This window comes from Vespa mandarinia, chromosome 11 (assembly GCF_050613455.1).
Source record: "Vespa mandarinia isolate Hongniang chromosome 11, ASM5061345v1, whole genome shotgun sequence".
In the NCBI taxonomy this organism is placed as follows: Eukaryota; Metazoa; Arthropoda; class Insecta; order Hymenoptera; family Vespidae; genus Vespa; species Vespa mandarinia.
In genome coordinates this window covers 1,925,001-1,944,828 of record NC_140820.1, presented here as the reverse complement: position 1 = coordinate 1,944,828, position 19,828 = coordinate 1,925,001, and the positions used below count along the sequence as shown (strand labels likewise).

Here is a 19,828-nt window from a genome sequence, read left to right as displayed (position 1 = left end):
GGTTTGATATTATAAAATGAACAATTTATTCTTCAATTTTAATCTCGATCGCGTGATTTTTTGTTTATATTATATTAACGATATTCTTGTATCATATGAAAATGTGTATTAATTTAAATTCATTGGTTCTTCGATTGACCGTCGTAGCGCTGCGAATCAATATGGCGTTTTCTAAAATAGAAAGTTTCATCTTTAAATCGAATCTTCTCTTCGTTCACGGCCATAACGCACACGAGAGCGAGGAATTGTGTCAAATGTGCTTGTGTCAGCTTGTAGAGTGCTGTCAATCGAAAAAGGATTTACTTATCTACGAATATCGAATTAACATAGTAGGTGGTTCGCCATTAAATATCTAATCAATTTTCTCGCTAAGGAAATGGCGGATACTACCGTGGATGCAACGAGGCGTTTAAACGTTAAGAAACAGACATTGGACGACGCTTATGCTGCGCCCGCAAATTTTCTCGAAATTGATGTGATTAATCCAATCACACACGGCGTCGGTAAAAAACGATATACCGATTATGAAGTTCGCATGAGAGTAAGTTGAAAAAATTTTAAACAAATATTTTATAAATTAATTCAATATTTTTCATTGCTCTTTATGATTTATATGTCCCTTTTATATCACGTTGTTATAAAAAGAGAGAAAATAAAAAAAAAGGGAAGGAAAAAAAGATCCACCGAAACGTTGCCAGTAACATTGATATAAATTGAATATTTTGTAAAAAATTATTCCACGAGTAATTTTACATACACGTACATACATATATACATATATATATATGTATATATATATGTATATATGTACGTTTTTTAAGAAAACTTTATTTTAATTATTATTATCCATACTCGTTACCTTTGTTCCCGATTTCGACACGTCCATATTTTTTGGAATTTTTTTTCGATAAATTGCATTCGTATATATTTCCTTCGTTACATATACAAATATATATATATATATATCTCTCCCAAGAGAACGACGATATCAGTCGCTATCACATAACAGTAGATAAACGAATTTAATGAAATTATATTTCTCTACTTTATTTCTCTGTTAGAGGATACCTTAGTAAATTTAAAGATGTCTTAACCAATGTTGCTATTTATAGGGTTTCTGTGATGATGCTTTTGTCTATATTAATTATTGTCTATTATTAGAAAGATATTTTTTATTTCTTTCCTTTATAACAAACTGATATTGTATTATGATCTTAATTATCCTTAATTTAAAAGCTTCTTGTCTTATTTCTTTAGTGTTTTCTAAAATTAATTTTCTCTTTCTTTTTTTTTTCTTCTCTCTTTCTCTCTCTCTCTCTCTCTCTCTCTCTCTCTCTCTCTCTCTTATTTTAAAGACAAACCTACCAGTCTTTAAAGTCAAAGACTCCACAGTCAGAAGAAGATACAGTGATTTTGAATGGCTTAGAAACGAATTGGAAAGGGACAGCAAGGTATGTCAATTTATTAAAAATTATTAATCATAATGATCAATGATATTAATATAAAGTAAATGTTATGTAACATGATCTTCTTTTTATTTTTATTTATGTATTTATTTATTTATTTATTTTTTTTTTTTTTTTTGAATGCTCAGATTGTTGTACCGCCTTTACCTGGAAAGGCATGGAAACGTCAAATGCCATTTCGAGGAGATGATGGAATTTTTGAGGAAGATTTCATAGAGGATCGAAGGAAAGGTTTAGAGATATTTGTTAATAAGTAAGTATTATGAAATGTTTTTTTTTTTTTTTTTTTTTTTTAATTATAATAATAATAATAATAATGAGTCAAGCATAAGTCAAAGAGATTTTATAAATATGTATATTATACGTTTTAGAATAGCTGGACATCCCTTGGCACAAAACGAGCGATGTTTACATTTGTTTCTTCAAGAACCTGTAATAGACAAGAACTACGTACCTGGGAAAATACGTAATACATAAGTAATAATATTAAGACAAATCGCAAGTATGTTTCACCCAGTCTTTGATATTTAAGCCATATTTCATTATTTTAATAATGCTTCATTGAGAGATTCAAAGAGATCCTTCTCTGTATATATATATATATATACATATATATATATACACATACACACATACATACACACAAATATATATATATATATATATATATATATATATATATATATGTATATATTTTATAATATATGAGTTTTTTCAGTGCTGTGATGTTCAATAAAGTTTCTCAGTTTTCAAATAATTACGTTTAAATCGGTTTTGTAAAATTCGCGAAGGATCTTTTATCAAAAGTAAATATTAGTTATCTTTATAAGAGAACTATACACGATCTCAAAAAGGAGAACAAAAAAGAAATAAAGGAAAATATAATAATAATTTACACATCAGGCAAGAAAAGAATTACGAAGATGAATCACTATATTAAAAAAAAAATGACAGAATTTGTGCATATATATATAGAGAGAAAGAGAGAGAGAGAGGGAGGGAGAGCGAGAGAGAGAGAGAGAAAGAGAGAGCACCAGAGCATTGTTACATTTTTTGCATAATTTTTGGTGCACAAATATCTGTTCATTAAAATATGGCTTGTGGAAGTAAAAAAAAAAAATAATAATAAAAAAAAAAAAAAGAAAAAAAAAAAAAAAAGAGAGAAAAAAATAAATAAAATAAATAAAATAAAAAAAAAAGAAAAAGGTATTTATGTACAAGTTGCTCGGTAGAAAGGTGCAAACGCATAGAAATAATTAACGTTAGTTGATTTAAATTTGCACTTTCGTACTTTCATTGGAAATTTGCAACTTCAAAACATATTATCACTTTTAAGCAATGAAATTATTGTAATATATCTTGTTGTTTATAATGTTTCTACACTTGAGTTTTAATATTGTTTCTACCAATTATATTTTGATGGACAACTTGTACGAATCTATATATATATATATATATATATATATATATATATTTTTTTTTTTTTTTTTTTTTCCCCAAATAATTTATGTACAAATTATGTGTATATTCTAAAATACGAATTTTCCTTTTAATTAGTAATTAAATAATGATTTAGTCAAAATAATTCAATTTTTAAAATAATAATGAAAGATAATATAATATAAATATCTATTTGCTAAAAATATTCTCGAAAACATTTGTACGTCTCAATATTCTGAATCTCTTTGTTGTGTTTAAAATTCTCATTTTCAACAAAAATGGAATAAAGTAACTATTGTTATTATTATTACTATTACGTTTATTGTCATTGATATATTGTTTTGGAAATTGAGAGTAAAGTGATTAATTTTTTTATATAATGCCCCCTTATTATTAATATTATTTTTCAGAAATATTTAAAATACAATGAATATAATATTTAGGCAGGTACAATCAAATGAATACATGTGCTATAATTCTTGTCTCTAATTATTTAATTATTAATATTCATAAGATTAACTTTACAAATATTACATGTGCACACAGCAGATTTGAAAATGTTTTTAAAGAAACGTCTTTTTTGCTATTCTTTTTGTTTTCTTTCTTCTTCGTTTTTCTTTTTTCTTTCTTCTTCTTTTCTTTTTTCCTCCTCTCTAATATGAGTATTAATTCGATAAATATACCTTAAAATGACATATTCATTTTTTTATCAGTCTTAAAAGAAAAAACAAAAAAAAATATCTCAAATCTTTCTAACATTAATAATCGTTAAAAAGAAAGAAATAATGTCCATTCATATGGCGATATATAATAATTTATAAATGTATTTTTTTTTCTTATTTCTAAAGTGTTTCAGAAATGGATACACTTGTTTCTTTATTACATATATATATCTTGACTTGTCCTAATGAATTTTCTATTTCGGAAATAATTGTCTATGTATTTGTTAACACAATTTTCTTCTGAAAATTAAAACAGAGAAAAATTATTAATAAATTATTATTATTATTATTATTATTATTACTAGGAATGTTTATAAAAATGAGATAATATTATAAGATTTAATATCAATATGTGATATCTTACCAGGAAATGTATTTTCAATAATAAGCATATCAGCAATATGCTTAGCTACAGCTTTAAACAATTGACGATCTTTAATTCGTCTTTTTTTATAAAACGGCATAAGATATTTAACAATCCAAGGTGCTATCCTTTCTTTGCAAGCAGTCAAATGTTCTTCTATACAAATCGGTGAATCAGGCATCATTTCTTCTTCCTCAGATTCTCCAAATAATTCGATGAATTTTTCTTTTATTTTACCATGCTTTCGATAATTCGTTAATGACAATTCTGTCATTTTAGTTTTTAATTTCGAAACCTGATGTACCCTTTCGACGAACCAAATACCATCAGTTTTCTTCTTCTGTTTACTTTCACTTGTTTCTTGTTTACACTCTATTGTCTCTTCTTTGTTAATTTCCATTGGCTTTTCTGCTCTATTTTTCATTTCTTTATAATAACTAAAACTAAATTTTCCTTGAACAGTATTAGACATTTTTACATTACTCTTTGGAATATTATTACTCTCTTCTATATGTTTTTTGAAATTAGATGTTAAAGTATTATTATCACTTTCTAAGCTCATTTTACTGATTTCTTTATCAACACTAGCCTTACTTACGCCAGAATGTTTTTCGATTAACGTTGTTAAATCGCTACTATCATCACTCTCACAAAACATATCTTCCATGTGTTGCAAAAGAGAATCTTGTGAGTTTTCATCATCGTTTTGAACACACTCTATTGGTTGTTGAATAGAACTACCTGTTGATACCGTTTGTGTAAAAATTGTCGTCTCTTGACTTTGTTCATCGAATATCAATTTGTCTGTATCCTCTTCTTTTAATAAAAGAGTTTTAACACTTGCATTGTCTTGCATCAATGAAACATTTGATTCTTCTATACAAGGGACTTTATTGTCCATAGATAATATTTCTTTTACATTAAATAATTCTTCATAGTTAGACGTAATACAAGCGTCTTGTGTAGTATTACTTTTATGTTGATCACAGAGATTATTTTTTAAACAGAGGTTATTAGTTTGTACACCTACGTCAACTTTATTTGACGGTGTCTCTAAAAGCATAACTAACTGTTTATATACTTTTTTTTGAGAGGTGTGCGATTTAATATCTGAAATCTATTAAAAAATAATTACACACACTATCCCAATGGAATATAATCTCTCTCTCAAAAATGGTATCTTACCATTTTAAGCATATGTTGTCTATACAATGAAGCTTCTAAAGAAGATCGTACAGCATTCAGTTCCATTTGATCCGCGCACTTTTTTAAATCACAATTAAAAGTCTCTTGATTCTTTTGTTTGTAACATACTATGTAATTACTAAGTAAACATTTGTGAAGATACGAGAAGTATACTGCACGTACCTGTTTCAAATATACATCTCATTTTTAATTTTATTCTATTATTTGATCAAATTTGAATTAATTAATTTCAAACATGCTCATGCTGCTATATAAACATATATATATATAAGAATATATATATATACATATATACATATATATATATATATATATATATATTATATATTTTATAATGAGATATTATAATAAAATGTAACATGCCATTGCAGTAAGTCGTAAGAATTCATGATTAGGAGTAGAAGGTAAGAGATAATTATTTCCAGTAATTGATGGTAGTGGCATAGACAAGATCTTATCAAGTTCATTCAAACTATCGTCATCGTCAATTTCATCTTCGTTAACCTCATGTTCTTGCTTCAATGCAAATGGCAATGTCATATCCATCGTTTTTATTGCTTTCATATTCATCTTTTATTTAACATTGTCATTGAAATGTTATTTAATAAATAACAATTTTACTCTATCCTCTTTCTTCTATCTTTTTCTTTCTTTCTATTTCTCTATCTCTACAAAATTATTGAAGCACCGAATGTATACACATTTTATAAAGCACAATATAAAACAATACACATTTTTATTCTATCAAACGAACATTTGTTTGATTCACGTGAAATATTATTTACAGATTAAAAAAATAAATAATTAGTTAATAAGGGAGAGTTTATTTTTTTAACAGGAATCGTTCCTAACACCGAACAGTGACACCAAGCGGCAATTTTCGAAAACTAAACGAGGATTTTTATTAGATCGGCCATTCTTTTTTTATAAAGTTTCAAATGAACAATTGATTTTTCAAATATAGTCATCTAATATAATATAAATAAATTTAAATCAACATTAAAAATGAAATAAAAAATAAAATAAATAATGTCTACATTGTTAAACAAAAACGAAAATATTTTGTATTTTCATTTTATATTCTTATTTGGAACAAGTTTCGTCGATATGGTAGATTACTTGTTATCAATATTATCGACCATTATCGATTTTTAATTCGATCCAATTAGATTATTTAGATCGTATTTATTGATTAGTTATTTTTTTATCAATCAATGTTAACATCGCTTTGTTATATGTTATATCTTTTAATAATTGAGAATTACATATTTTTTCGTAACGAATGCAATCTATTATTTCTATAATTTATGACTTCAGTCGAAGCATCTGTAACGTGAACGTTCGGAACTCCTTTGAAAGGCTTAACAAGGAGTCACCTCCACGTTCTTCAATTTGACAGGTATATTTTAAAATATATCAATATTATATCATTTTATTTAATATTATATATAATTATAAATAATTATTATATTTTAGATAATTTCTCTGAACATATGTTTAAGTGATATATTTTGAAAGTATTATATCTTATATGAATCAAATGAGGTTAGAATTTCATGGTCAAAGGACTAACAGATTTTCTTTATGATACATGTAATTAATTAAAGATAATAATTTATTACTTTTGTAATATAAATAAAAAAAAGTATTTATGTTTTCTCAGTAATTAACATTTTAGTGGATATCAGTAATTAATAAATCTTGATTTGTTTTTTAAAGTTTTTATTGTAACATGCTTTACATATTTTTGTAATCTTTAGAATGCCATTCCATCTAATAAATATGCTTTCACACATATATATATATATATATATATATATATATATAAAATAATTATTTCAATTTATTTCTTTAAAGTATAAAATTTTTTTTAATAATCAAATTAATATTTATTAATATTTATTATCATATTTTCTGCTTTTTATTCGATAAGCGTCGTTAATTATAATCAATTGGTAAAGAAGAATTTGAAGAAATTTATAACTAGTTATGAAAAATATCTGAAATATTTTTATTCTTTTATGCAGCAGCATAAGGACAAGTAAATCTTCGACATCATGCCACCAAAAAAGTCTATGGAAGAAACTGATCGATTGACTCGTATAGCTATTGTAAACTCCGACAAGTGTAAACCTAAAAGATGTAGACAAGAATGTAAAAGATCATGTCCTGTAGTGAGAATGGGGAAACTTTGTATAGAAGTAACTCCATACAGTAAAAAGGCATCTATTTCTGAAGAACTCTGTATAGGATGTGGTATTTGTGTAAAGGTAGAAATATTTTTATATTTTCTTTTTTCTTTTTCTATCTTTTATTTTTCTTTGTTTTTTCCTTATTTATTTTTTCTTTCTTTTATATATATATATGTATATATAATTCATTTCAATATTTCTAACAGTTACATATATTTATTTGCTGACAATAATTCAGATTATTTATATAGTCAGCCTTTATTTAATCATAGGGTTTAAATCGGAGGCTTCTTTCAGAAATGTCCATTTGAAGCCATATCCATTATCAATCTTCCTAGTAATTTAGAGAAAGAAACGACGCATCGTTATTCCAAAAATTCATTTAAATTGCATAGACTTCCTATACCACGCCCTGGTGAAGTCTTAGGTTTGGTTGGGACAAATGGTATTGGAAAATCTACCGCTTTGAAAATTTTGGCAGGAAAGCAAAAACCAAATTTAGGTCGATTTTCTGTATGTACTTTATTATTTATTATTTGCAAATAAATTTATTTTTTACTTTTCTTTTAATATTAGCATTATAAAAATATGATATAACATTTTAGGATCCACCGGACTGGACAGAAATATTAGGTCATTTTAGGGGTAGCGAATTACAAAATTATTTTACCAAAATATTAGAAGATGATTTGAAGGCTCTTATCAAACCACAATACGTTGATCAAATTCCAAAAGCATTGAGAGGAACGGTTCAACAATTTTTAGATAAAAAAGATGAATGCAAAAATCAAATAGAAATTTGTCAAATGTTGGGTATGTGTAATGTGTATATAATTAAATATTAATTAATTGTCGCGTTTTTTTTTTTTTTTTTTTTTTTTTTTTTTTTTTTTTTTTTGAATGAATGAATGAATGAATGAATTTTAATTTTGATTGTAGATCTAATGCATATACTTGATAGAGGTGTCGAAGCTCTTTCAGGAGGAGAACTTCAACGTTTTGCTTGCGCTATGGTATGCATTCAAAATGGTGATATTTTTATGTTTGATGAACCGTCTTCATATTTAGATGTTAAACAACGTCTTAACGCAGCTGTAGCTATTCGATCATTAATTCATCCAGATAAGTATGTGCATTATATATAATGCAAGTTGTAAATATTTAAAATATGTTTTGTTATAAAAAATAACATTTCTTTTCTTTTTTTTGTTTTTTGTTTTTCCTTACTCTCCTCATTCTTTATTTATAGATTTATAATCGTGGTGGAACACGATTTATCTGTGTTAGATTATTTGTCCGATTTTATATGCTGCCTGTACGGTGTTCCCGGTGCTTATGGTGTCGTTACTATGCCTTTTTCTGTACGAGAAGGTATAAATATATTCTTGGATGGATTTGTTCCTACTGAAAATTTGAGATTCCGTGAGGAATCTCTTGTTTTTAAGGTTGCAGAAAGTGCAACCGAAGAGGAAGTGAAGCGCATGAATCATTATGAATATCCAGCAATGACAAAAACAATGGATTCTTTTACATTGCACGTTGAAAAAGGACAATTCACGGATTCTGAGATTCTTGTATTGTTAGGAGAAAATGGTACTGGAAAAACAACATTTATAAGAATGTTAGCAGGAAATTTACCTCCCGATGATGGATCAGGTAATTTACATAAGAAAAATCTGACAATTTATTTTTCTTGATTATTTTAATCAGTGAGATTAATATCTTTTATATATTTATTTATTTCATTTTTTCTTTTTTACATTTCAGGAAGTATTCCATTGTTGCATATAAGTTACAAGCCACAAAAAATCAGTCCCAAGTCTCAAGGCATTGTGAGACAATTGTTGCACGAAAAGATCAGAGATGCTTATGTTCATCCTCAATTTGTAACCGACGTAATGAAACCTTTGAAAATTGATGATATTATGGATCAGGAAGTACAAAATTTATCTGGGGGAGAATTGCAACGTGTTGCCATGGCTCTTTGCCTTGGTAAACCAGCAGATGTTTATTTGGTTGACGAGCCATCAGCTTATTTAGATTCTGAACAACGTTTGGTAGCTGCAAAAGTCATCAAAAGGTATTTATCAAAAGAACAGTTCTCGAATTTCTAAATTAATTGACAATTATATTGATATTAAAATTAAAATTAAAAAAAAAAAAAAAAAAAGAAAAAAAAATTCTAATGCTCGCTTTACTTTTAATCGAAATTTTTCATTCCCTCGAATTTATCGAATCGATTTTCAATTTAAATTGATATTTTTTTTAGGTTTATATTACATGCAAAGAAAACAGGATTTGTAGTAGAGCACGATTTTATTATGGCTACTTATTTAGCTGATCGTGTGATTGTATTTTCTGGTACGCCATCATTGAAAACGACTGCACACAGTCCACAATCTTTATTAAATGGTATGAACAGATTTTTAGAATTATTAGGTATTACTTTCCGAAGGGATCCTAATAATTTCAGACCACGAATTAACAAAAGTCAATCAGTAAAGGTACGTATATAAATTGTATCATTATTATAGATTGTCTTATGAAATTATTATTAATTATAAAATGTTTGTGTATATTTTTTTTTGCTTTTTCTTTCTTTTCTTTTTCGTTTTCTTTTTCTTTTTTTAATTATTCATTTTTATACAGGATTTAGAACAGAAGAGAGCTGGTCAGTATTTCTTCCTGGAAGAATAAGAAAGTGCATACGTGTCTTGTATACGAATTGGATAGCAGCATATGCAAGATAACGTTAAGATACTTCGATAAAGTTTATATTTACACACATTGATAAAGGATATCTCTTAGGATCAATGTGAAATGATTCTTACAATAATAATTGCATTTTATGCGAAAGGGATGAGACATTTGTTTTACCATCGAAAGTGATCTATTATTCTGTATCTTGCACGAAAATTCTCTTCTCATTAATTTATATTATTATTATTATTATTATTATTATTATTATTATTAAAATGGAAATAAAGAAACATCACAATTGGATATGTGACATCTGGAATAGGTTGCTCCTGTGTAAAAATAAAAAAAAAAATAAAATAAAATAAAAAAAAAGGGAAGAAAAAGGATAAGGAAACAAAACTAACAAAATATGCAATATGTAATATCTTTTTGTATAAAATATTGATTACTATAATGTCCGCGCGTAGAATTAATTTATAATTAATAAGACAAAAAAAAAATAAGAAGATGAATAAATAAGAACATCATGATTTTCGTGTACGCTCGCTATGCAACATATGGATCATTGTAAGGATATGAAATATATGATACGTCATAAGAAGGAAATATTCCACACATATTTTGTCTTCAATTTTTTTTTTACCTTATCCTATAAACAAACAATGATAATATTTGTATGACGTAATGTAATTTTGAATAATTTTTATTATAATGTACAATATTTTATCAATGATTAATGAGCTTCACTTATACATCTTGTCATAATGTTGTGTCATTCTAAAAAAAGAAGAACTAACTTTGCAAATTTAAAAGATATAAAAGATATTATTCTTTTCTTTTTTTCTTTTTTTTTTGTGTATTGTTCTAAACAAAAAAATGTTCTTAGATACAATTTGTACAAAGAAATATTTTACTTTGGACAGGTAATTTGTAATTGTTAAAAAAGAAAAAAGGGAAAGAAAAAAAAAGGAGAAGTGTACATACACTTAAATGTATGTATATGAATATACATATGTTTACCAAAGAAATAGTTATATGTTTTTAACGATAAATTAAATACCCGGAAATATTTATTATACCCTCCGATAAGTACAATTGTTCCTGATAAAAATTTGTATTCTCCTACTTATGTAAAATCATACTTATAAAAGCTCTCTTTAAAAGCATGCCAACAACATTTGAACAGGAAAATAGTTGATGAACTATCAACATGTCGAAAGTTTTATTCAATAGTTTATTTCTTCCTTTTTTTATTTTATTAATTTTTAAAGAGATTCAATGTACTAGTAAGTATTATTTTCTTTCTTCTCCTTCCTTCCTTTTCTCCTTTTTTTTATTTTCTTTTTTTTTCCTTTGTGTTTCTTCGTTAACAACAAAATTATATTTTCACAACGTCATTACTAGGTTTATTCCTTTTTTCATTATATAAAATATTGTAATTGTTTTTTTTGTTCTTGTTTATCTTTTAAATTTTTATATTTTAATGTAAGAATTTATTATATTATATATATAATATATTAATAATATATATATATATAAGTATATATATTAATAATATAATATATATATATATATATATAAATAATTGTAATATATTTTTTGTTTCTTTTTTTTTTCCATGACTTTGTAATTTTTGATGTTTAGAAATAAATGGAACGACAGAGCCGTCTATAAGAACTGCAAGGGATACATATAGCGGAGTAGTATTATCAACACCTGAAGAATGTTATCGTCCTTGTGATGGAGCACAACCGCTTTATTGTTATTATCATTTCAGATTAGAATATTACACAACAATGGCAAGGTATAAATTCGATAAATGTTTCTTCCTATCATTTTTTTTTCTCTTTAATTATTACATGATATTTTCCGTTTATATTAATGCATTTAATCCCGGGAAAAATAATGTATTTTGATTGGTCAATGAAATAGACCAATCACGAAATCATCGGAAAACCATTATGAATTTAAAAAGATTTAACATCTATACTTCGTTATTATTTTATAATAATTATTAATAATTTTCTACAGTCCTTGTAATGCCTGTCGTACGAATAGTTTTGAAAGATCAAAAAATCTCTCTAATTGTGAGTGTATTGTGGGTGATGGCTTTGAGAAAACTATTTTTTCTATTAATCGTCAATTTCCTGGACCATATATACAGGTTAGTTTAAAGAAGAAAATAAATAAATAAACAAAAAGATTATATTTATTTCTAAAAAAAAATATGCATATATATATATATTTTTTTATTTATTTAAAAATATCCAACGAGACGCCAATTACAAAAATTGAACGTTCGAAAGCGTTACAAAAATTTATTTCTCTTAATTCTATCAATTTCGCAGGTATGTCAGCACGATAAGCTTATAATCGATGTAGAAAATGCTGCAGAGGCTACAGACACCACGATACATTGGCATGGAATCTTTCAAAATTCTTATCAATATTATGACGGAGTACCTCATATAACTCAATGTCCAATTTCGGCACCTAATACTTTTAGGTAATTTGATTTTTTCTTTTTTTTTTTTTCTTTCAAATCATTAATTGTTGACGATTCATCATTGACATGATTTCATTAAAAAAAATTGCATTATTCCTAATAGATACCAATTTGCTGTGGATAATGCTGGAACACATTTTTATCATTCTCACTCTTCATTATTTCTATTGGATGGACAACAGGGACCTCTGATAGTACGTTCGCCTAAGAGTGAAGATCCTAATGGACATTTGTATGACCAGGATATATTCGATCATGTGATATTCTTGAGCGATTGGATGCATGGATTAGCTATAGATCATTTACCTGGAAAATGGGCCATGAGACCTGGTCAAACTCCTGATAATTTTCTTATCAATGGTCTAGGAGATTATACGGTGAATATTATTTATATTATTTTATATAAATTCTTTTTTTAATTTAATCGTCATCGCAACAATATATAATATAATATTTTTTTAATAAAAAAAAAAAAAAAAAAAAAAAAAAAAAATAAATAAATACAAAAAAATTAGGATCCAAATACGGGAAAACGTAGTAATACACCATTGGCATACTTCAATGTAACCGCTGGTAATAGATACAGATTTCGAATGATCAATTCATTCGGTACAGTCTGTCCGGCCGAATTCTCAATCGAGAAGCATAAGTTAACTGTAATTGCATCCGATGGTGAAGATTTGGAGCCAGTGGTAGTGGATAAAATAGTTTCTGTTACAGGTGAAAACAATAGAATTGAATTTCGATATATTTAACCACTTGCGGTGGAAAGACGTGCCACGCACGTCGAAATGCTTCTGTTACCGGAACACCAGTAACGTGTTACACAATCGTCGTCAGGCAATAAATGCATTTGTACACATGTTATGTACACAATGAAGTGTAAAGTTATCAGTATTTACTCCAGACTGTAAAATGAAAAGTAATAGTGAAGCCAGTGATATTATTTGCACAAATAAAAGGAGAAGACAAGACAATGTAAAATCCTGAACGTGCCCCGAAATGATTTGCACTCGACTGTTCTGGCACGCGCAATCATGAATTTCTTTGTACCGCAAGTGATTAATTTTATATATAGATCATAAAGAAAATATTTTATTTGAGAATATTATTTCACAGGTGAACGTTATGATTTCATTTTGAATGCTAATCAAAGTAGTGGTTCATATTGGATTCAATTACGTGGTCTAGGAGAGTGTTCCGCTTTGAAAATAATTCAATTTGCTGTACTCATTTATGGTAGCAAATTGGCTCTACCAAAAACATCTAGACCTACTTATGATAATCCTATAAAGGGTGTTGTTGTAAGTGTCTTCATTCGATAACAAGAAAATATGTAAATATATATATATATATATATAATAATATATATATAAATATATATATATATATATCATTATGATTTTAATTTGAAATATATTTTTAGGAATTGAATTCGTTGAGTGGACTAGATTGTGGGAGTGCTACGTTAACAAATAATATTTGTATAAATCAATTGAAGTACGCGAGAAATACACCAAAAGAGGAACAAAAAACATTTCCAGATGTTCGTTTATACATACCATTCTCTTTCTTTCAATATGATGAAAAGATGTTTACCGATAGCTCTTATAATCCCTTCTTTAGTAAGTACAAAAGACGTATACTTTTTAAAAATAGATATTAATGATTTAATGAAATCAAATGAAAATGTTGAAATATTTATTCATTTTTATTCTTCAGTCGCTATAGATAGAAGTTTAATATCAAGTTTGGTAACAAATATAAGTTACACTGAACCAGAATCACCTCCAATATCACAATATGAAGGTTACGAAAAGCTATGTACTGCTGATGAAGTATCTACTTGTACGAGACCATGCTTTTGTACACATGTTATCAATGTTCCAAAAAGTGCACTAATCGAAATTTTACTTTGCGACGAAGGTATGAATATAATCATCTCATGAATTTACATGAAATTTATTTTTTTTTCTTTTTTGCATATAATTAAACCAAACGATCGCTAACGATTGACTTCATATAAATCGCATAATTATTCAAATGAGTTAAAAAAAATTTGTATTTTAGATCCATTTGTCTTCCTATATCATCCTTTCCATCTACACGGTTATAGTTTCCAAGTGATGGCAATAAAAGATTTTAATGGTACAAAGCCGACAAATAATGATCGTTTCAAATTTCTTCAAGATTATGACAAAGGTCTTCAAAATGGTAAATACATACGACAACCAAGAAAAGATACTATTAAGGTACCACTTGGAGGTTGTGTGATATTACGTTTCTATACTAATAATCCAGGTATGAAATCAATAAATTCAACATTCAATTATTTTGTTAATTAATTCATAAAAATTAGACATATTATTATTATTATTATTATTATTGTTGTTATTATTATTATTATTATTATTATTATTATTATAGGATGGTGGCTGTTTCATTGTCATTTCTTATGGCATACGGTATCTGGTATGGATGTAGTTATTCATGTAGGTAGCGATACAGATTTGCCACCAGTACCAAAAGGATTCCCAGTATGTGGTAATTACAAGCCATCAGTATATATTTAAAATATATAACTGAAATATATATGTACATATATAAAAGTCAAGTGTCGCCTGATTTATGATCTATGAACTATTGTATTTTATGAGAAAATTTGATTATTGTTATGAATTTATTGTTATCGTTTTTATCATGATGGTGTTAATTTTACACAACTTGATTTTATTTCTTATATAATTATATTGTTATCGTTAATATTATTCATTGTTAATTATCATATTGTTGTTATTATCGTGTGTATGTATTTTTATTATTATTTATATATATATATATATATATATATATATATATATATAAATCTTTATATATACATATGGCATCTTCTCTCTTGTAAACTTGACAAAAGAAAAATTTAATGGATGTAAATAATATAAAAGGATAAAAAAAAAAAAAAAAAAAGAAAAAGAAAAATAAAAAGAAAAAGAAAAAGAAAAAAAACAAAAAATTTGAGATATTCATTGAGATGATACGTTCTCATTGTTTTAAGAGATACTTCTTTATTTAACAGTCGGAATATTACAATATAAATTAATATGGTTAATAAAAGATACATATCTTATTTTCTTTTCTTCTTCTTTTTCTTCTACTTCTTCTTCTTCTTCTTCTTCTTCTTCTCCGCCTTTTTTTTTTCTTTTGTTATTTTTTTCTTCCAAGCCATAGCGATATGAATGGAGACGAGAAAAATTTCGTTGCTGCAAACGTTTACAGACGAATATTATTTAGATAAGACCGTCTGTTGGTTTCGCTAGAGCCGTACGAAGTAGTAGCAGTAATAGTAATAGTAATAGTAATAGTAATATAGTAATAGTAATAGTAATAGTAATAGTAATAGTAATAGTGATAGTAAAAAGGATGTGTCGAGACGTGACTCGTTCGTTCAATAAAATGATTAACTCTGAAGAAAGTATAGCCGATTATTTCGTTTTTCCCACACATTATATTAAAGTATATAATAATAATAACATAACGTATTCGTTTACATAATAGATATAATAATAATAATAATAATAATTATAATTATAATAATAATAATAATATCGCAATTGTATTTATATTAAATATCGTATTGAGTACGTTGGAACGACTTCAATGTAATCATATAATAGTATATATATATGTATATATATATATATATAACGCTTAATTATATAAAATTGATTTGGATAAATTGCGCTTAATCCCACTTTTTATCTTTTTTCCATTTTACTTTTAACCATAGGTTTCCCAATTCTTTTTTCTTCCTCGCCATTTTTCCCTCGAAATATATATACGGAGCGGCATAATATTTTTTGTTTGTTCTTTTTTTTTTTATTCCTTTAATTAATTTATTAAGTTTTATTTTTATATCTCTATATAAGTTTTCGTTCGCACGTAATAGGTCGAATCTTTCCATTCGAGGATTATACATATACATATACATATACATATACATATACATATACATATACATATACATATATATATACATATACATATACATATACATATTATATATACATATATATATATATCGTTGTCGAGGATACACTTTATCGGCCATTATGTCGCTTAGAATTAATGCAATGTTTCCTCTCGCGCGCGCCATGGCCGCCATTTTTTTTTTTTTTATTTACGATGATACTTTAAATAATTTTCACGTCGATATTTTTTTGTTTTTCGTTTTTTGTTTTTTTTCCCCTCTTTTTTTATTTATTCGTTATTAGTTCATCAATGTCTCATGTATTCGCATAGAGAACGTGAAAGTTAGACGAGTGAAAAATTTATTCTTAGGCATTAAACGAGAAAAGTTTGTATTTTTCGTTCTATAAAAATCCGTCGATCGTAATTTTTTTTTTCTTCCCTTCCACTTCTTTTTCTAGGCTATATAAAAGAGATTAATATTATTACAATGTGTGTATATATATATATATATTTATTTATATATATATTGTATATATAAATATATATATATATATTATATATATAAATATATATATATATAAATATAAAATAAACTAGTGACTTTATTCGTTTATGAATCATTTTATTTTAAACTCATTTCATTTTTCTTCTTTTTGTTTTATATATGTGAATAATTGGTATTCTCCAAGTCTCTATCTCTTTCTTTCTTTCTCTCTCTCTCTCTCTCTCTCTCTCTCTCTCTCTCTCTCTCTCTCTCTCTCTCTCTCTCTCTCTCTCCCTGGCGAACATGGCGTCGTCGATCCGAACGAATGGCGCGCGATTCGAACGTGTCATCATCACAAAACGCTTTCTACGGGTGTGTAAATCACATCGGTTTAATGCAGTAAATAATCTCTTAAATCGTCTTAAAGCTTACAAACCTATTCTTACTATCACAACTCCTATGCAATTAAAAAATAAAAAAAGAAAATAAAAATAAAAAATTAAGAAAATAAAAAAGAAAGAAAGAAAGAAACAAATATTTATAGATATAATAAAAATCTTATTACTCCTTAATTTACAAATCCATAAAAATCAAGTCGAAACCATTTCCCTGCCCTTTCCCTTTTTCTAATATCGTCTTTTATATAATAAGAGAACGAATTGAATAAAATTTATGATTTTATTAAAGAAGCATAATAATAATTTAAATTAAGATCTTCCTTCACCTATTATTAAATATCTCGAAATTGGTCAAAAAAAAAAAAAAAAGAAAAAGAAATAGGAGAAATAGAAAAATCAATGCTTCTTTCTTCCTCTTTTTTCTTTTATACGATCAATTATTTAGAAAAAAAAAAAAAAAAAAAAAAAGAAAAAAAAATTTATATTTTTGGCACACTTTTTTTACGCAAGAATCCACATAATCCATGTCGATAACGACACGCGAATTTCTCTTATATCGACAATCCTGTTTTATCGACTCACGATAAATTGAATTAGTTGTTTTATTCTTCATCTTTTCCTTCTTATTATTTCATCCTATTCTTTTTCTTTTTTTTTTTTTATTTTTCATCATAATAATTTTTATTACAATCGTTCTCATAATCATCATCATCATCATTATTATCATTATCGTCATCATCATTATCATTTTTATTCTACTAGAGCACGAACAATCATCACTACCGTGTGAGCTACGTACGAATATCATTATGCATACTATATATATATATATATATATATATATATATATATATATATATAGACCGTTTACAATAAATATAAATATATTGTCGATTATATCAGAAACCAGAGCAATTCCATCCCATAATTTCTGGCTAAAACGTACCGCCGCTGATGGTCCAGTTTATGAATTGATATATTTTAAGTGTCGAACTACCACATACATATACACTTTTCGAATGTGTGTGTGTGTTTGTGTGGGTGTATACATATATATATATTCTTTTTTTTGTTCTTTTTTATTTCCCCCTTAATCTTATAGCGATTCGAAATTTCAACTGAACATTTAACATTTAACACATTCTTGAACCCATATCGCTTTTAATTTCATTTTTGTCCCTCTCAATTCTGATTCTCTATCGCTCCCTCGTACCCGACCACCATTTTCTTTCTCAAGTTTCAACATCCATACTTATTTACAGGACTAGAGTCTTATTTCAAAATCATGACTGCCTGCTCGATTAAATTATTATTATTGTTATTATTATTTATTATTATTATTATTATTATTATTATTATTATTATTATTATTATTATTATTATTATTATTATTATTATTATTATTATTATTATTATTGTTGTTGTTGTTGTTGTGTTATTATTATTATTATTATTATTATTATTATTATTATTATTATTATTATTATTTTATTTCTTTTCCGATAAAAATTCGAAAAGTTTTTAGGCAATAACAATGATTCTTTTCTTTTTTATTTTTTTTTGTTTTTCTTTTTGTTTTTTTTAAATATACAAACTGTAGGTGGTTAGGTACACACAGAAAGAAAAGAAAGAAAATGGAAAAAAAAAGAAAAAAAAAGTAACGAATGTAAAGAGAAAAAGAAATAACAAATAAAAAAAGAAATAAAAGATTATTTAACGAGCAGGCTTAGCGAATTACGGGAATACGATATATCGATATTTGTTATTGTAATCTTAAAAATTACTATAATACTCTTACATGCTATGAGATTTTAGTCGCCCACGAGAGATTATTTCTACGATAACGATAATCGTCTTGATCAATTTTTTTTTTCTTTTTTCCTTTTCTTCTCCTTTCTTTCACTTAATTTGTGATTTCTCTATCTCTCTCTCTCTCTCTCTCTCTCTCTCTATCTCTTTCTCTTTTTCGTCTTTTATCTTCCCTCTATCCTAATCATGCAATAATCGCTGTTTTAATTATTCGATCGAGCACCATTTTCGTAGAGCACCTTCGGAATAATGATCATTACAAGAAAAAAAAAAAAAAAGAAAAAAAAAAACATTTCTTAACAAATGCATGTCTATATCTATCTTTATCTATCTACCCTTATATGTATATATATATATATATATATGTATCTCTCCCTCTCTCTCTCTCACTCCTTATCGTCAATTCCAATGAGATCTCTGTCGGTAATTTATCGACTTGCCATAGGCATTGTAACGATGATCATTGTGATTGTTTTTCTTTTTAATTTTAATTTTTTTTTTTATTCAAAGAGAAGAGCAAATCTTGCGTAATTATTTACGTACGCACGTACATGTGTGTACTTAATCGATCT

At 26.3% G+C, this 19,828-nt stretch overlaps 5 protein-coding genes across 15 annotated transcripts in view; 3 read left to right on the top strand and 2 right to left on the bottom strand.

The window, feature by feature from the left end:
* Positions 1 to 160: 160 nt before the first annotated feature.
* On the top strand, positions 161 to 2,128 carry Snx3 (sorting nexin 3). The gene is made up of 4 exons (XM_035866005.2): positions 161 to 541; positions 1,356 to 1,451; positions 1,595 to 1,719; positions 1,838 to 2,128. Exons 1-4 carry the CDS (start codon positions 377 to 379, stop codon positions 1,941 to 1,943), a joined length of 492 nt encoding a protein of 163 aa, XP_035721898.1. The 5' UTR covers positions 161 to 376; the 3' UTR covers positions 1,944 to 2,128.
* Positions 2,129 to 3,334: 1,206 nt separating this feature from the next.
* On the bottom strand, positions 3,335 to 6,068 carry LOC118441497 (uncharacterized). Its single transcript, XM_035865971.2, has 4 exons — positions 5,562 to 6,068; positions 5,178 to 5,360; positions 3,993 to 5,109; positions 3,335 to 3,868 (listed from the first exon to the last, which is right to left on the bottom strand). The coding sequence occupies exons 1-4, from the start codon at positions 5,766 to 5,768 to the stop codon at positions 3,786 to 3,788; spliced, it is 1,590 nt and encodes a 529-aa protein (XP_035721864.1). The 5' UTR covers positions 5,769 to 6,068; the 3' UTR covers positions 3,335 to 3,785.
* Positions 6,069 to 6,353: 285 nt separating this feature from the next.
* On the top strand, positions 6,354 to 10,593 carry pix (ATP-binding cassette sub-family E member 1 pix). Of its 3 annotated transcripts, XM_035865967.2 has the most exons (10): positions 6,354 to 6,597; positions 6,675 to 6,743; positions 7,226 to 7,468; positions 7,688 to 7,903; positions 7,996 to 8,203; positions 8,330 to 8,516; positions 8,640 to 9,046; positions 9,158 to 9,470; positions 9,660 to 9,894; positions 10,040 to 10,593. In XM_035865967.2, exons 3-10 carry the CDS (start codon positions 7,256 to 7,258, stop codon positions 10,085 to 10,087), a joined length of 1,827 nt encoding a protein of 608 aa, XP_035721860.1. In that variant the 5' UTR covers positions 6,354 to 6,597; positions 6,675 to 6,743; positions 7,226 to 7,255; the 3' UTR covers positions 10,088 to 10,593. The 3 variants fall into 3 exon arrangements, with proteins under 3 accessions (XP_035721860.1, XP_035721859.1, XP_035721858.1); XM_035865966.2 differs by lacking the exon at positions 6,675 to 6,743 and having other exon boundaries at positions 7,229 to 7,468; XM_035865965.2 differs by lacking the exon at positions 6,675 to 6,743 and having other exon boundaries at positions 6,355 to 6,597.
* A 647-nt stretch (positions 10,594 to 11,240) lies between these two features.
* Positions 11,241 to 15,386, top strand: LOC118441494 (multicopper oxidase 3). Its single transcript, XM_035865962.2, has 11 exons — positions 11,241 to 11,376; positions 11,735 to 11,894; positions 12,122 to 12,254; positions 12,439 to 12,596; positions 12,700 to 12,973; positions 13,112 to 13,316; positions 13,716 to 13,900; positions 14,023 to 14,221; positions 14,319 to 14,522; positions 14,667 to 14,897; positions 15,024 to 15,386. The coding sequence occupies exons 1-11, from the start codon at positions 11,301 to 11,303 to the stop codon at positions 15,167 to 15,169; spliced, it is 1,971 nt and encodes a 656-aa protein (XP_035721855.2). The 5' UTR covers positions 11,241 to 11,300; the 3' UTR covers positions 15,170 to 15,386.
* Positions 15,387 to 15,653: 267 nt separating this feature from the next.
* LOC118441501 (uncharacterized) overlaps positions 15,654 to 19,828 on the bottom strand; it is a 62,864-nt gene continuing 58,689 nt past the window's right edge. For 3 of the 9 annotated variants that reach the window (XM_085660051.1, XM_085660049.1, XM_085660052.1), the window contains exon 7: positions 15,657 to 15,856. In XM_085660051.1, coding sequence (XP_085516177.1) covers positions 15,801 to 15,856 — 56 coding nt within the window. In that variant the 3' untranslated portion in view covers positions 15,657 to 15,800. The other 6 variants (XM_085660043.1, XM_085660044.1, XM_085660045.1 and 3 more) reach the window with 5 other exon arrangements.

Bases quoted from the DNA above. Each gene is read 5' to 3' on its own strand.
- pix (XM_035865966.2), top strand. From the start codon at position 7,256: ATGCCACCAAAAAAGTCTATGGAAGAAACTGATCGATTGACTCGTATA. The intron at 7,904-7,995 runs GTATGTACTTTA...ATAACATTTTAG, and splicing joins CAAATTTAGGTCGATTTTCT to GATCCACCGGACTGGACAGA. The intron at 9,471-9,659 runs GTATTTATCAAA...TATTTTTTTTAG, and splicing joins GCTGCAAAAGTCATCAAAAG to GTTTATATTACATGCAAAGA.
- LOC118441494 (XM_035865962.2), top strand. From the start codon at position 11,301: ATGTCGAAAGTTTTATTCAATAGTTTATTTCTTCCTTTTTTTATTTTA. The intron at 14,222-14,318 runs GTAAGTACAAAA...TTTATTCTTCAG, and splicing joins CTCTTATAATCCCTTCTTTA to TCGCTATAGATAGAAGTTTA. The intron at 14,523-14,666 runs GTATGAATATAA...TTTGTATTTTAG, and splicing joins AATTTTACTTTGCGACGAAG to ATCCATTTGTCTTCCTATAT.
- Snx3 (XM_035866005.2), top strand. From the start codon at position 377: ATGGCGGATACTACCGTGGATGCAACGAGGCGTTTAAACGTTAAGAAA. The intron at 1,452-1,594 runs GTATGTCAATTT...TTGAATGCTCAG, and splicing joins AATTGGAAAGGGACAGCAAG to ATTGTTGTACCGCCTTTACC. The intron at 1,720-1,837 runs GTAAGTATTATG...TATACGTTTTAG, and splicing joins TTAGAGATATTTGTTAATAA to AATAGCTGGACATCCCTTGG.
- LOC118441497 (XM_035865971.2), bottom strand. From the start codon at position 5,768: ATGAATATGAAAGCAATAAAAACGATGGATATGACATTGCCATTTGCA. The intron at 5,110-5,177 runs GTAAGATACCAT...ATTTTTTAATAG, and splicing joins GACAACATATGCTTAAAATG to ATTTCAGATATTAAATCGCA. The intron at 3,869-3,992 runs GTAAGATATCAC...TTTAATTTTCAG, and splicing joins TATTGAAAATACATTTCCTG to AAGAAAATTGTGTTAACAAA.